Source organism: Ammospiza nelsoni, chromosome 10, assembly GCF_027579445.1.
Source record: "Ammospiza nelsoni isolate bAmmNel1 chromosome 10, bAmmNel1.pri, whole genome shotgun sequence".
In the NCBI taxonomy this organism is placed as follows: Eukaryota; Metazoa; Chordata; class Aves; order Passeriformes; family Passerellidae; genus Ammospiza; species Ammospiza nelsoni.
The window spans coordinates 14,777,501-14,789,852 of record NC_080642.1 but is presented as its reverse complement, the minus strand read 5'-3'; the positions used below and the strand labels follow the sequence as shown (position 1 = coordinate 14,789,852).

The window sequence follows — 12,352 nt, the reverse complement described above, 5'->3', positions numbered from 1 at the left end:
CCATCTCTGTATCTCTGGCTCCCAAAATACTAAACTCTTAAATTACCTTTTCATTCAAGCTCTGAAACTAAAAAATGTGGTATTTTAAATCTTAGCTGGCCCAAACTCCTCTCTATCTTATTTGCAAGGTTGCTCTGTGGTGGTTTCCTCCTCACACATTTTAATGTTTAAAATGCATCCTTCAGTTGGCTTTCTGTGCTGTGACTCTTAAAACCAGTGAGCAGTACAGCTCTCATTCAGGCATGGTTCCTATATAACAAGCTCTTTTGCAGTGATTTTTGTACTGGTAATCTTATTACAGATTTACATTGTAAGAGCAGTTGCCACTTTATACAGCCTTAAAAGCAAAATTAATTCTGATTTCACCATGAAAATGCAACTTTGTTTTACATTCTTTTCTATTATGTCAGAGGAAGCAACATTTTTTGAAAAACATGGCTGGCTTCCAATTTGTGCATGTGTAATTACAGCTTGAAACAGTGAATTGCATATGATTCTTGAAGATGAGACAATGAAACTCAAGTTCCATATTTGTAACAATAGCCTATACTGGAGACAATGCATTCACATGAATGCATGCAAAATGTAGATTTATCTAGAATTAAAAAAAACATCTTGGAGCATAATGATTGAACACATGCATTCTCCTTGGATGTGGATGTATTTTTCAAGTCACTGTAATGGAAAACGACAGTAAAAGCTTTTCTCTTACCACATCTAGAAAGACAATTGATGTAAATGACCCTGCACAAAAAGAACTGTTCTGTACTGCAGAGGCACCCACCCACCTTTTAAGATACCTAATGTCCAAGTGTCACAAATAGAGATGTACTTGCAGACAGCCATTACAGCAGGCTGCAGTAAATTCAGTGATTTGTGCTTTTTATTTATAGCACATTTGGCCTGAAGGACAGGCAACATTTGTGCACATAAATTCTGGCATCCCTGCAAAAAACACTGTAACTCTTAGTCTGCTGGAAAAATAATGAAAATAACTGATAAGTAAAACTTCTTCTTGCTTTCTCTGGCAGATCATAACTAGTATCTGACATTCCAGCAGGAATTTTTTTCAATTTAATTCCCTTTGAATTATATTTCCCAGTACAGACATTAACAGAGAATTGGTCTCATTTTAAATGGAAACCATTTTGTACGCATAACTGAACCATAAATTCTTTTTACTTTCTTCTGGTTATTTCAAGGTATGACAGACTTTAATCTTAAAAATAATCCCTGATTTCACCAATGACCATTTTTGTAAGGTAAACAGCTTGGCTTTTTAAAAAAACTAAATATAATGTATACTAAATGAAACCGAACTAAGCATACACAAACATATTTTTTCAGTTTATTCCAATATCAGAATTTGTATTTCCATAGTGCACAAGCATCAAAACCAATCAGGTTCAAATTAAGAAAAAAAATCCCTCTTCTAAAGAAGAGCAAGTCAATTATCAGAACACGGGAACAAGCCAGAATTTCCCATGTACCTCTAGATTCTGACACTCCTGAGCTGAGTTTGTGGGAAGGCCGATCCATCGGATTTCCTTCTTCTCCTTTGAAATGATGTTCATTGCCATCAGGACGTTGAGCGCATCGTAAACTCTCCGTCTAATGTTCTTCTGATCATAAGCCTGCTAAGAAAACAATACAACACTAATTACCACAAAAGAATTGAAATAAAAAAGGAAAAGCAATTGAACACATCCTCCACAGACATGGAGCAGCTCAAATGGTGAATGGCAGTTCTGGTCAGAGTGGTGTTAAACCACAATCCTTCACCTGTGATACCCCTTGACACCACATGAGCATGCTTGGTTGCAAATGGAAGTTTCAAGTCTTCCTGAAGCACCTCTGCAGGAAATTCCATCATGGTAAGTCTGGCACAGTTGAAAAGCCTGACAAGACCACATGTACAAGAGTAGCCTTTTCTTAAAGTTAGTTATTTTGTCAGATTCTTCTACTTTGTTTATAATTTAGAGGGAGTTCAATTCTTCACCTTAATTCTGTATTTTGAGATTTCAAATGGTAAGTCTTTATATTTGAGAACTAGTTAAGTGAAGGAGAGTATGGACTGTGGCAGGACAGTGCAGAAACAGAATTCCATGATAAAACAGACAAACCTGTATTGGTATAACAAAATTCAACACATATTTGCTTACTGAATCTGTTGCTAGGTGGCTGTTAGAATTTGTGAATTCTGATACCAGCTCGTCAGCGACTTCATTGTATGAAGTTGTTCCTTTACGTTGAACTTTTTCACAAACTTTCATTGAAAAATGCCTCAGACCCTTCCCATTTTTATCTCCTTTCTTGCTTCTCTTACTGAAAAGAGAAAAGTATTATTTTAATACATTGAATGTTAATAAGGTACTTTGTTACACAGCAAAAGGTCTGCACTTTGTAACAGAAATCTGGACTATGTAAATGAAAAATAAATTGACTATTTCTACACTGGTAGCATTTGAACACATGCTGCTGGGAAGATGCTTAAAATGGATTTGTAATTCATCTCCAGGTAGTCTCACAGAAGAACAACCAAAAAAAAGAGGAGAATCTCCCAGGGTGCTTATGTACCTGGGAGCTATGTCTATGTGGAGCTCTCATGTGTGTGCCTAAAATAGAAAGGCTCAAACCTCCCTGTGTAATATACAGCAGGAGATACTAAACTTGGTCATTGAGGGAATTAAAATGTGTCCATCATAGAATATATCCACACATATACATCACAGTATATAGACCTATACATCCATCTATTCTATGATGCATCCATCATAGAACAGACACAAGAATCTCTTTTGTGCAGAGTAAGTACATAGTCATTGGATTTTAAGGTGCTAAATTAAGAACTGGCAAACTGTCAGGGTTATTTGCCATTCACCTTCTTCCAGAAAAGGTAATGGTAATAGAAAGAGCAGTTGTTTTTATCACACAAACTAGATCTGGATATGTAATTCAATAGAAGCCTTTAAAAAGTTCAGCTGTGCTGTTTTTGTTTCTTTTTTCCTTTTATTTTTAATCAGTCTCATGGTTTCATTTGACAATGTGCTCCAGGGAGAGCTGTTATTTTACAGAAAAAGGGCCCCCATCAGCAGTAAAAAGCTAAAGAAACTATTAAAAAAACAAGAATGGTTTTCAAAATTGTGAATGTACCAAAGAAAACAGAATACAGGTAAAATGAACAAAAAAGAATAAAAAGGAACATCAGCAGACTAAAAAAAAAAACCACAACACACTTTTGATGTGAAGGAGTGAAAACTGCTGAAAGCAGGAACTGGGCACTTATCTTTATGAAAGGCAAATCTGAAGTAAAGCAGGTATGACTCCATACACAACATACACATTCAGTAACACTCACCTTTCTGAAAAATCTGACTCTATAATTTCTTGAGTCCGTTTTCGCTCCCTAAGACAAGACAATTCAAACTTAGGTTGAAAATAACATTATGGACCACTAAAATCACTGTATATGGGACCTAGCTGGTTCTAGTGTTTGCTGTTACATGTTTACTGAAAGGGAAAAATACAACACACAGAGCTTGACAAAATTTGAGGGAAGGTGGTTAGGACTTGTGGAGGAAGTTGTCAGAGCACACTGCCAGACAAATTCTATTCCAAATTTTACCATGCTTTGCCCACAGGCATTGAGGGAAGTCACTTCACCTGGAACTACAGGAAGTGCTGTGTGAGCTTGATGTCCAAAGTCCATCAAAAAGAAAAAGCTGGGCTCCTTTGAAAATTCCTATTTAAAATTCCTCCATATGGAAGAAAAATGTCTTGAAACAGTGCATAAGATACATCTTATATTTTCAAGCCAGTGAATGTTTAGGAATCTTTAAACAAAACCCAGGGTAAAACACTAAACATATTCCTGTTAGAGCTGATGCATACAGAGCTGGAGAAAGACTCTGAAGAAGCAGCTGCTATGAATTTTGAACAGCAGCAGCAGCAGCAGTCTGCAATCACTGGCCATTCTTTTCCTCCAGTTTATTCCCCACAGCAAGCAGGAGCTGCTCTCCAGCCCTGCCTTTCCCTGCAGCAGCCCCAGGCAGTGCCCAAGAGCTGTGCTGAGCTGGGAAACGCTGTGTCCCTGTGCTTTCCAAAGCTGGGCTCCCAGCACAGACCTACAGCTCAACACCTGCCACTGCTGGGAAGGCAGCTAAACAAAAATGAGGGGTTTGAAAAGCTGGGCTTGAGAGCCAGCACACTTTGGCTGTGTGATCCAGAGTGCACAACCAGGCCCCTCCCTCAGCAGCACCAAAGGGATTTCTGTCCATGGTGCTTAACTGGGGGCTGAGCAGCTGGGCTGGGGGCTGCCCTGGGCACGGGCCTGGGACAGCAGGGAGTGAGTGAGAGCTGTGCCCTGCTCTGCACACCAGGCTGCCAGAGCCTGTGCTGAGTCCTGCCAGTGAACCTGCTCCTCTCCTTTTGGAAATAATTTGGAGTCTGTGAAGTAAACAATAGGTAAAGCAAGCTGTCTTCTGAAGTGTCTTCAGCAATGGCTTGCTATCTCAGTTCAGGAATACCACAGACCCTTCCTTAGCTCTGTTCCTCAAATGAAAATACGGCCCATTGTATGGACTCCTGCATGTATCACTACTGACTGCTCTGTCTGGAGTCAGCTCGAGCCTTTTAGTGGATGAGGCTCACTGGAAATCCCGTGTGTGGACTTGGGCAGCACACAAACAGGACGGTGCTGCCTGGTGGTGGTGGCTGATGCACTGCCCAAGGCTGCCCTGGGAATGCTCTCCACTGCACGGCAGTGAGGGCTGTCAATTCTCTGGTTCAGCAAGCTGTGACCAGACAGCAGAGTTTGTCCCTCTTCTGGGTACTGAAAAGAACCTCTGTCTGGCCTCCACTTTTCATAAAATGTGCAGAAAAAAGTGATCTTTGACAACTACTTTCTCAAATAAAATCAGAACTAAGTGTAGGTATTTCAGGAAATGAACACTCAGCTAGGAAAAAAAAAATCAGCCTAAAAACTGTGTGCTGGGCCTGCAGTTTATTGACTCTCTGGGGAGGAATACAGTAATTGGGAAGTACAACCTATGACAGACCTTGCTTACACAGTAAAATGGAGAAAAGTCAAGGCACAAATATTGCACTCTCATTCCTGCTCTCCTAGATGTTCCATTTCCCATCTTTACTGTTGAAAAGGTAATATTGACATTCATCACTGATTAGAAAAATTAATCTAGATGCAGAAATGTATTACTTTTTCAGTGGCAAAGCACTACATTTCTGTTTTCAGACAGCTAAGCTCAGCAGTACTGATATTAAAACAAAATACCAAGAAACAATGTAAAGACCAGATTTAATTAGATGAGATAAAGAAAGTCATGTTTGGCTGGAGCACCTCAGAACCCCATGAAACTTGTTGTTAATGTAGAATAGTAATAAAAATAGCACACTGATTATATTCAAAGTGTTCTATTAAGAGTTTATTCTTAAATGCCTGTTGAAGTGTTTTGATAGTCTCTCCCCTTGTAGGCACCTGCTGCTGTGCTGAACAGCAGCGCTACATGGATGCACCATGAACTTCAGGAAAAAATAAAGACTTCTTTTAACAGGAGTCCTTGTGATCCTCCATTTTCACCAGGAACCAGACAGTGAAGTAACTGGTGCTTATAATTTGTGTTCATATGCTCCAGACATCAGAAGTGTCTCCCAGTCTGAAAAGCACATGCCATACTCCATTTAGTTGTGCAAGAAGTAGAAACTGTAAGCCAGCATAGATTCAACAGTATAAATAATGGAAAAGATGAGAAGAGGTGCTCAGACACCTCAAAGAGACCAAAGCCTTACCCTGGGCCCCAGGCAGACGCCTCTGTGATGTGTGTCTGTGTGACCATGGTTGGAGCTGGGGTGTACGGACTCCCGATCAGAACACTCCCTGAGCTGGCCAGTCTTTGGGGGGTGCTTATGATCTGTAAAATTTAGCAAGAAAAACCACAGCTCTCTAAAGAAAACAGAGGTAAATACAGCCCAAAATCCATACTAAGCATTGCACTAAGAAAAGTAATAATGATTCTGTACCAGAAGCAGTCACAGTACACAGAAGAGATGGCACCAGAAGATCTTCATAGAGCAAAGCCATTACAGTGCTGCCAAGTTCCCTATTAGTTGTACCATATTACTGCATTATTCACATGGACAAGAACCAGACAAATGATTCCAAGTAATTCCAAGGTATGGCACAGAGATCTGTACCTATAGACACCCAACTGTTTCTTCATGAGTACATCTAGGCAACTTCTTGATCAATGTAATCAATACAGCCTTCTTTCTTTCCAATGGGTTTGTCTCTTGTAATTGTCTATACAAAAGACAATCTGAGCTGCAGGCAAAGCATTCCCTGCAGTTTCTAGCAATCACAAGATCCCAAGGCACTCTGGCAACTAATTGTACCTACAGAATTCAATGTAAAGTCTTTATGGTATAGATAGAATTTACATTTATGCAAACCTGGTGAAATTGTAGGTACACTGGTTAACACCAACACCTAGTCTCAACATTTAAATCACATCCAGGTTAATTTTTCAAAGTAGGTCACCAGAATAATTTAAATAATATTTTAAAATGAAACAGTATTGATAAAGCTTATCTTTAAAATAAACCAAATTTAATTATTTTGATTGCATTATGGTAAGATTCAAATCAAACCTTATTGGACAGTGCTTTCTACTTTTATACCTTACCTAATATTTTAAACTTTGTTTTACTTTACTCCATTTATTAGTGACATTTGGAGTAGTGACTGTACTAAACTTTGTGGTTTCCTTTACTATTTAACTTATCCAACAGCTGTGAAAGCCTCCCAAGGCACTCAGGTAACTAACTGTTGTAAGCATATGCTGTAAGTATAGAGCAGATATATAGGTACTGCAAGTGCGTACATATATATGCATATATATATAAACTCGAGATAAGTATACAGCATTTGTTTGGTATCAATCACTATTGTTTAGACAAGTAGAAAAATGGTATGTGAAGAATTCCCCATTTCCTTAGCTTATTGAGCTTTACTTCACATCCCCCCTGGTACCACGTTGTGAATACATACACGTCTTTTTTGTCTTAAAGACATAAATTTATCTCATTTATTGTTTGCAAATGTACAGCTTGACAGAACCAAGGAAAAAGAGAATTTTTGAGAAACCAAAGCACAGGTGCAGGTATGTATTTATTTCCTGTTGGTACTGGAGAACCAAAGGTGCCTTTACCCACTGCAGGCAGGCACAGGACAGGTGTCAATCCTGTCACCTGGCTGCTGCTCCGGCCTGGGGCAGAGCTGTGAGGGGCCGCTCGGTGTTTGGGGCAGGGGTGTCAGGGGCCGTTCGGTGTTTTGGGGGCAGAGCTGTGAGGGGCCGCTCGGTGTTTGGGGCAGAGCTGTGAGGGGCCGCTCGGTGTTTTGGGGGCAGAGCTGTGAGGGGCCGCTCGGTGTTTGGGGCAGGGGTGTCAGGGGCCGTTCGGTGTTTTGGGGGCAGAGCTGTGAGGGGCCGCTCGGTGTTTTGGGGGCAGAGCTGTGAGGGGCCGCTCGGTGTTTTGGGGGCAGAGCTGTGAGGGGCCGCTCGGTGTTTCGGGGCAGAGCTGTCAGGGGCCGCTCGGTGTTTGGGGCAGAGCTGTCAGGGGCCGCTCGGTGTTCCGGGGCTCGCTGCAAGGAGCGGCTGCGGCCGGGGCTGCCAACGGCCCCGGGCTCGGCACAGCCCGGCCCGGCCCGCGCCGCCCTCTGGCGGCTCCCGGCCGCTCCTGCAGCGCTCGTGCCCGCGCCGAGCGGCCCCGGAGCCACCGCGGGCAGCCCCGGGCTCGGCTGCGCGCCGGAGCCTCCGCGCTGCTCCAAGGAGCCGCAGCGGCACCGGGGCCTGCAACCCGCGGAGGGGAAACAAGGCCTACATGAATTAATTAATTCATCAAGCAGGGTGTTGCTGACACAGGCAGGTGGTGAGGGAGCGCTAAAATTGCCACTGCTGAGAGCTCAGGAGCATTCGTTTGCTTTCAAACAGCCTGGCACAGCACAGCTGTATGCTGGATCTCTTAGAAAGCCTGCATTAATGGCATTTCATTAAGAAAATGTTTTCTGAATACAGCAGAATAAAAGAATAAAAAATAAAAAAAAGAATACAGATGGTGTGTCTCACATCACACGGTAGCTTTTGCCACTTCTACCTGCCATAGACCCTAAAGTGCAAGCAGGGCTCACTGAAAGCAAAAGCAGGGCTTGAGAAGTCCGTCACAAGAGTAGGAAGTGCATTAAGTGAGAGCTCTCCCTGTTGTGGGCTATTTATTGCACTGCCAGGGCACATCCTCAGTGGCAGAATGTTCCAAGGCAGTGCCACAGGGCACAGGCCTGTGAGACATCAGCGCTGATGTTCTCAGCTGTTCCTGGCAGGCAGCCCCTGGCCAATGCTGGGGGCAGAGCTCTGCCAGCTGGGAGTGCCACGGGGGTGGCTGTGGGGTGTGTGCCCCTCTGCCCAGCTGGGACAAACCCCACTGAACACTGCTCAGGTGACAAAGGCCCAAAACCATTTTTATGAAACACATCAAATGGTTCTGTTCTCAGGCTGAGTGCTTGGCAAGGAGGTATCAGGTTACTAGAAACTGTTCACAGTATTGCCTATTTAGCTCTCTGGCCACCAGAAAATCTAATTTTTTTCTCAAAACTAGATCCAAAATTCCTGGAACATCAATATACAAATACAGTTATCATGCACAGGAAAAGAGAGTTTTAAGAAGAGTAGTTTCAACAAGTTTAGAATTTCTACCAACACATCAAAGACATTCTCTGACAATTCTGGAGATTTACTGGTGAGAACATGACTTAAATCATTCAAAGAATATCAACAATGAGGGGATTTTCTTCATACACATTTGAGTAATAGTTTAAGTGTCAGCTGGTAAAGCTGTTTCAATTTCCACCCAAAGCCCAGAAGATAGGTACCCCCTAAGGGCACATCCAAAAGCACTGCTGGGAGTGGCACTTCTGGCAGGCCAGGCCTGCTGCGCCCCCAGGTCAGCTCCCTCCCACACGGCTGGGGCACTCTGTGGCTGAGGCAGGAGGCAGCAGTTCCTGTCTTACACCACCAGGAAGTCACAGCCAGTTACACAAGCTGGCACTACTGGGGTTGCAAAACTTACCATTTGGGGTCCAACATTCACATTGATTGGTCCCAAGGTTTTTGGCAAAATCTTAGTGGGAGAGTTGGTGCTGGAAACTGGCAATGCGATTACTGAAATATTACCTAAAAAAAATGGTAAAAGTTTTAAATTACTTCCTTAGTAACCTGTGAAAAACACTTTGGCAAATGCTCACACCATTCTAACACTCTGGAATCAGGTTGGCTTTGTTTTATTTGCTGTGAACACACCCTCAGGTAAGCTCCAGACCTCTCAGCAGATGTCACAAGGACACCTCAAAAAACTACACCTTCACTATTTTACTTTTAAAATTACATGTCTTTTATTTCCAGAAACAATTTATTCTTACTTAAGACAAAGAGCACACAGCCTGACATTCCTCAGCATTAGAAGTGAAAATTAATGAGAATACTTCTAAAAGAAGCCAACATACAAATCCTACTTACAATCATAGTCATGTGTAAGAAATATACATCCATAAATCTTCAAAGCCTTAACCATTCCTCATCTGACTGTCCCAGAGCATTCCACAGTCATTGCTGATGTAAGCCAGCCACTGCACAGATGGAGTAAGGGATGCCTTTACAACACACCTAAAGTCACAGGCAGCTGCATGTCACAATAAAGTCTCCCATTCCTTCTCCAGTGCAGGGTGTTCTCCTCCCAAGATGTTTATCATCTCTGTGATCCCAAACTGCTTATGGATCTAAATCATCCTGCCTTCCACAGAGAAGAGCAGCTCTGTGCTGACAGCCCCAAAATACTCCTGCTCCTCCTCTATCCCAAATTGCATCTTGTATTTCGATTATTTGGAATTAAAGTTTAAATCAAAACTGTTGCAGCACCACTGCTACTCCTTGTGTGTTCAAACTGCTGTGCACAAGCCTCTCCAAGCCCTGAGCACATTGGCTTATCCAGACAGCCACTGTGGTGGCAGCAGCTCCTTTCTCTGTGGCAGTTTCAGAGCAGGAGAGCTGGGAGCCCATCAATCAAACACCAGCCCCTGTTCCTGCACCAGCCTGCCCAGCGTGGGGAGGGCGGCTCTGAGGCCCCTGCCTGGTAATCCAGAGTCAGCCTGGCCCTGGCTGGGGTCATGAGGACAACGAGAGGTTCCTGGAGAGCTCCTGATGTTCTCTGGCACTGCAGCCAGCAGCTGAGGCATGTGAGGTGACGGCTCCCTTCAGAGCAGCACAGCACCAGCCCTCCTCCCCCAGGAGCCAGCCAGCACTCAGCTCAGCCCACATGGCCCGAGCTGACTCAGGGGTGTTACACCTCCCTGCTCCCCTGTCTTTTCTCACATCACCTCTTCACCTCCACTGCCCAATTTTCTTTCCTCACTTGGTCCTGAATCATGGTGTCTTTTTTTACATTTTATTTTAATATACCTGTTTTTCCATAAGGTTACTGAAAAATGATAAATTCAACAAATTAACTTCTCTGCAACAGGAAGCAGAAGCAACACAACTGAGAGGAAAAAGGATCTTACAGCAGAGCAGTAGAAAATATGTAGATTTATGCCAAGTCTCACCTTCATAAGAAATGTTCAACAGATATATGACAAATACAAACAAATTGACACTAGGATATTCTAATGTTCTGTGTAGATTCTTTTGGCATCTGGAGTAATACTAGTACTAAATATTAATTTTCCAAAAGGCAAATCTGTATCTGAAAACATCTTCAGAAGCAGCTTGCACCTCTAGTCAATAAAATGAATAAATTACTCAGTCATGTAACTCACCTACAAAAACAAATATAAACCTCCCACACTTGCAAACCCACCCCCTCCAGTAAATCTGCTCTGTTATGAAAAATCTTTTGTGAGGTAGTGCCAGAGAGTACAAGACAGTAATTAATGATTTACATACTCTGTGTTCCCATGCTGAGCTCAAAAGAGTTCTCTCACTTGCCAGTTTTACTTTTGCTAGAGGATTTTGCCCAGGATTTCCCAAGCTGTGCCAGCATATTCCATCAACACCTCGTCTGTCCCCTCATTCCGGGCTGGTGCCATCAATGACGTGTCACTTCCCAGTACTGCTGTAGGAATTTTCCTCTTCTCTGCTGCAACTGAAACTTTTGACCCCACTACCTCCATGATCAGCTCTCATATTATTTCTCCTTGTCCCTTTTCTTACCAGGGAAAAGAAATAAATTCCTTTCTCTGGTGTTGACAGCGTAAGGTCACACGGCCAAGTGCAGTAAAATTGTGAAATGTGGGCTTTGGCTCCCAGCTCTCCCACCACAGGGCTCCAGCACAGGGCTGCCTCCAGCTGCAGATGCCAGCCTGCAGGAGGCGCTGGGCTGTCACATTTGTCCCTGCCACAGTGGCCTTGTGGGGCTCACAGCCCTGGACAAGGCTCAGGGCCACCCAGCACACCCTGGGCACAGCCAGCACTGGGCACAGCCACACAGACTGACACCCCTGACACCCGTGACACCCCTGGCATCCAGCTGCACCTGTGACTGCTGAGAACATTGCAGGGATGTTCCCTCACACACACATGCAGACCCATGGCCAAAGCCACACAAACCCACCAGATTTACTGAGCAGCCTGGGAAAAAGCACTAATAAAGCACTAATTAGCAGCTACCGCTGCACTGTGCCTTCATTTACAAGGCTCCCTGCATAATGGAACACTGGCACCACTGGGTAACTTCAGTAAATACAAGGGTCATTCAAATGACCTGATCTTGATTTTAAAAAGACATTTGCTTACATATGGTGTGTGTTTAAATGCCTTTTTGGCCAGAGTTACTGTCAATAAAAAAGATTTTCATCTTCTAATCCCTACACAAATCCCTCATTTGCCAGCAGTACTGTCAAAACAATCTTAAGGATTGACCAAGTTTTCAAATAAATGTTTCCCTGCCCTTGTTCTAACTTTAATTTTCTTCACTGGCAAATATAAATATGTGGATATGTAGATTTTAAAATACAGATAGATATAAAAACACCAGTTTGTTTTTATAAGTGAGGTATTTCTTATCCACAGTGGCCAGAAAAAAAGAACAACCAAATTCTTCACAGTAAGAGGTTGCTTTTTGTGTTTGTCAGCAGTTGAAAAAATAGTAAAGTTTTATCAATTACAAATAAAATATTCCTCCCTACCATTTTCTTTTTTTCCAAATAGAATAATGGTCCCAATACTCCTGTAACCTCAATTGCTTCAAAGATTATTATTATATCATTATATTTAGGAGGAAGTAGATGTGACAA

General features: G+C 42.8%; 1 protein-coding gene across 4 annotated transcripts in view; it reads right to left on the bottom strand.

Moving 5' to 3' along the window:
* TFDP2 (transcription factor Dp-2) overlaps window positions 1-12,352 on the bottom strand; it is a 48,002-nt gene that overhangs the window by 14,606 nt on the left and 21,044 nt on the right. The window contains exons 4-8 of one of the 4 annotated variants that reach the window (XM_059479240.1): window positions 9,136-9,239; window positions 5,806-5,927; window positions 3,359-3,406; window positions 2,163-2,325; window positions 1,491-1,634 (exon numbers count right to left, since the gene is read on the bottom strand). In XM_059479240.1, the coding sequence (XP_059335223.1) occupies window positions 1,491-1,634; window positions 2,163-2,325; window positions 3,359-3,406; window positions 5,806-5,927; window positions 9,136-9,239 (581 nt within the window). Of the gene's footprint in view, window positions 1-1,490; window positions 1,638-2,162; window positions 2,326-3,358; window positions 3,407-5,805; window positions 5,928-9,135; window positions 9,240-12,352 lie in introns of all 4 variants that reach the window. The other 3 variants (XM_059479239.1, XM_059479241.1, XM_059479243.1) reach the window with 3 other exon arrangements.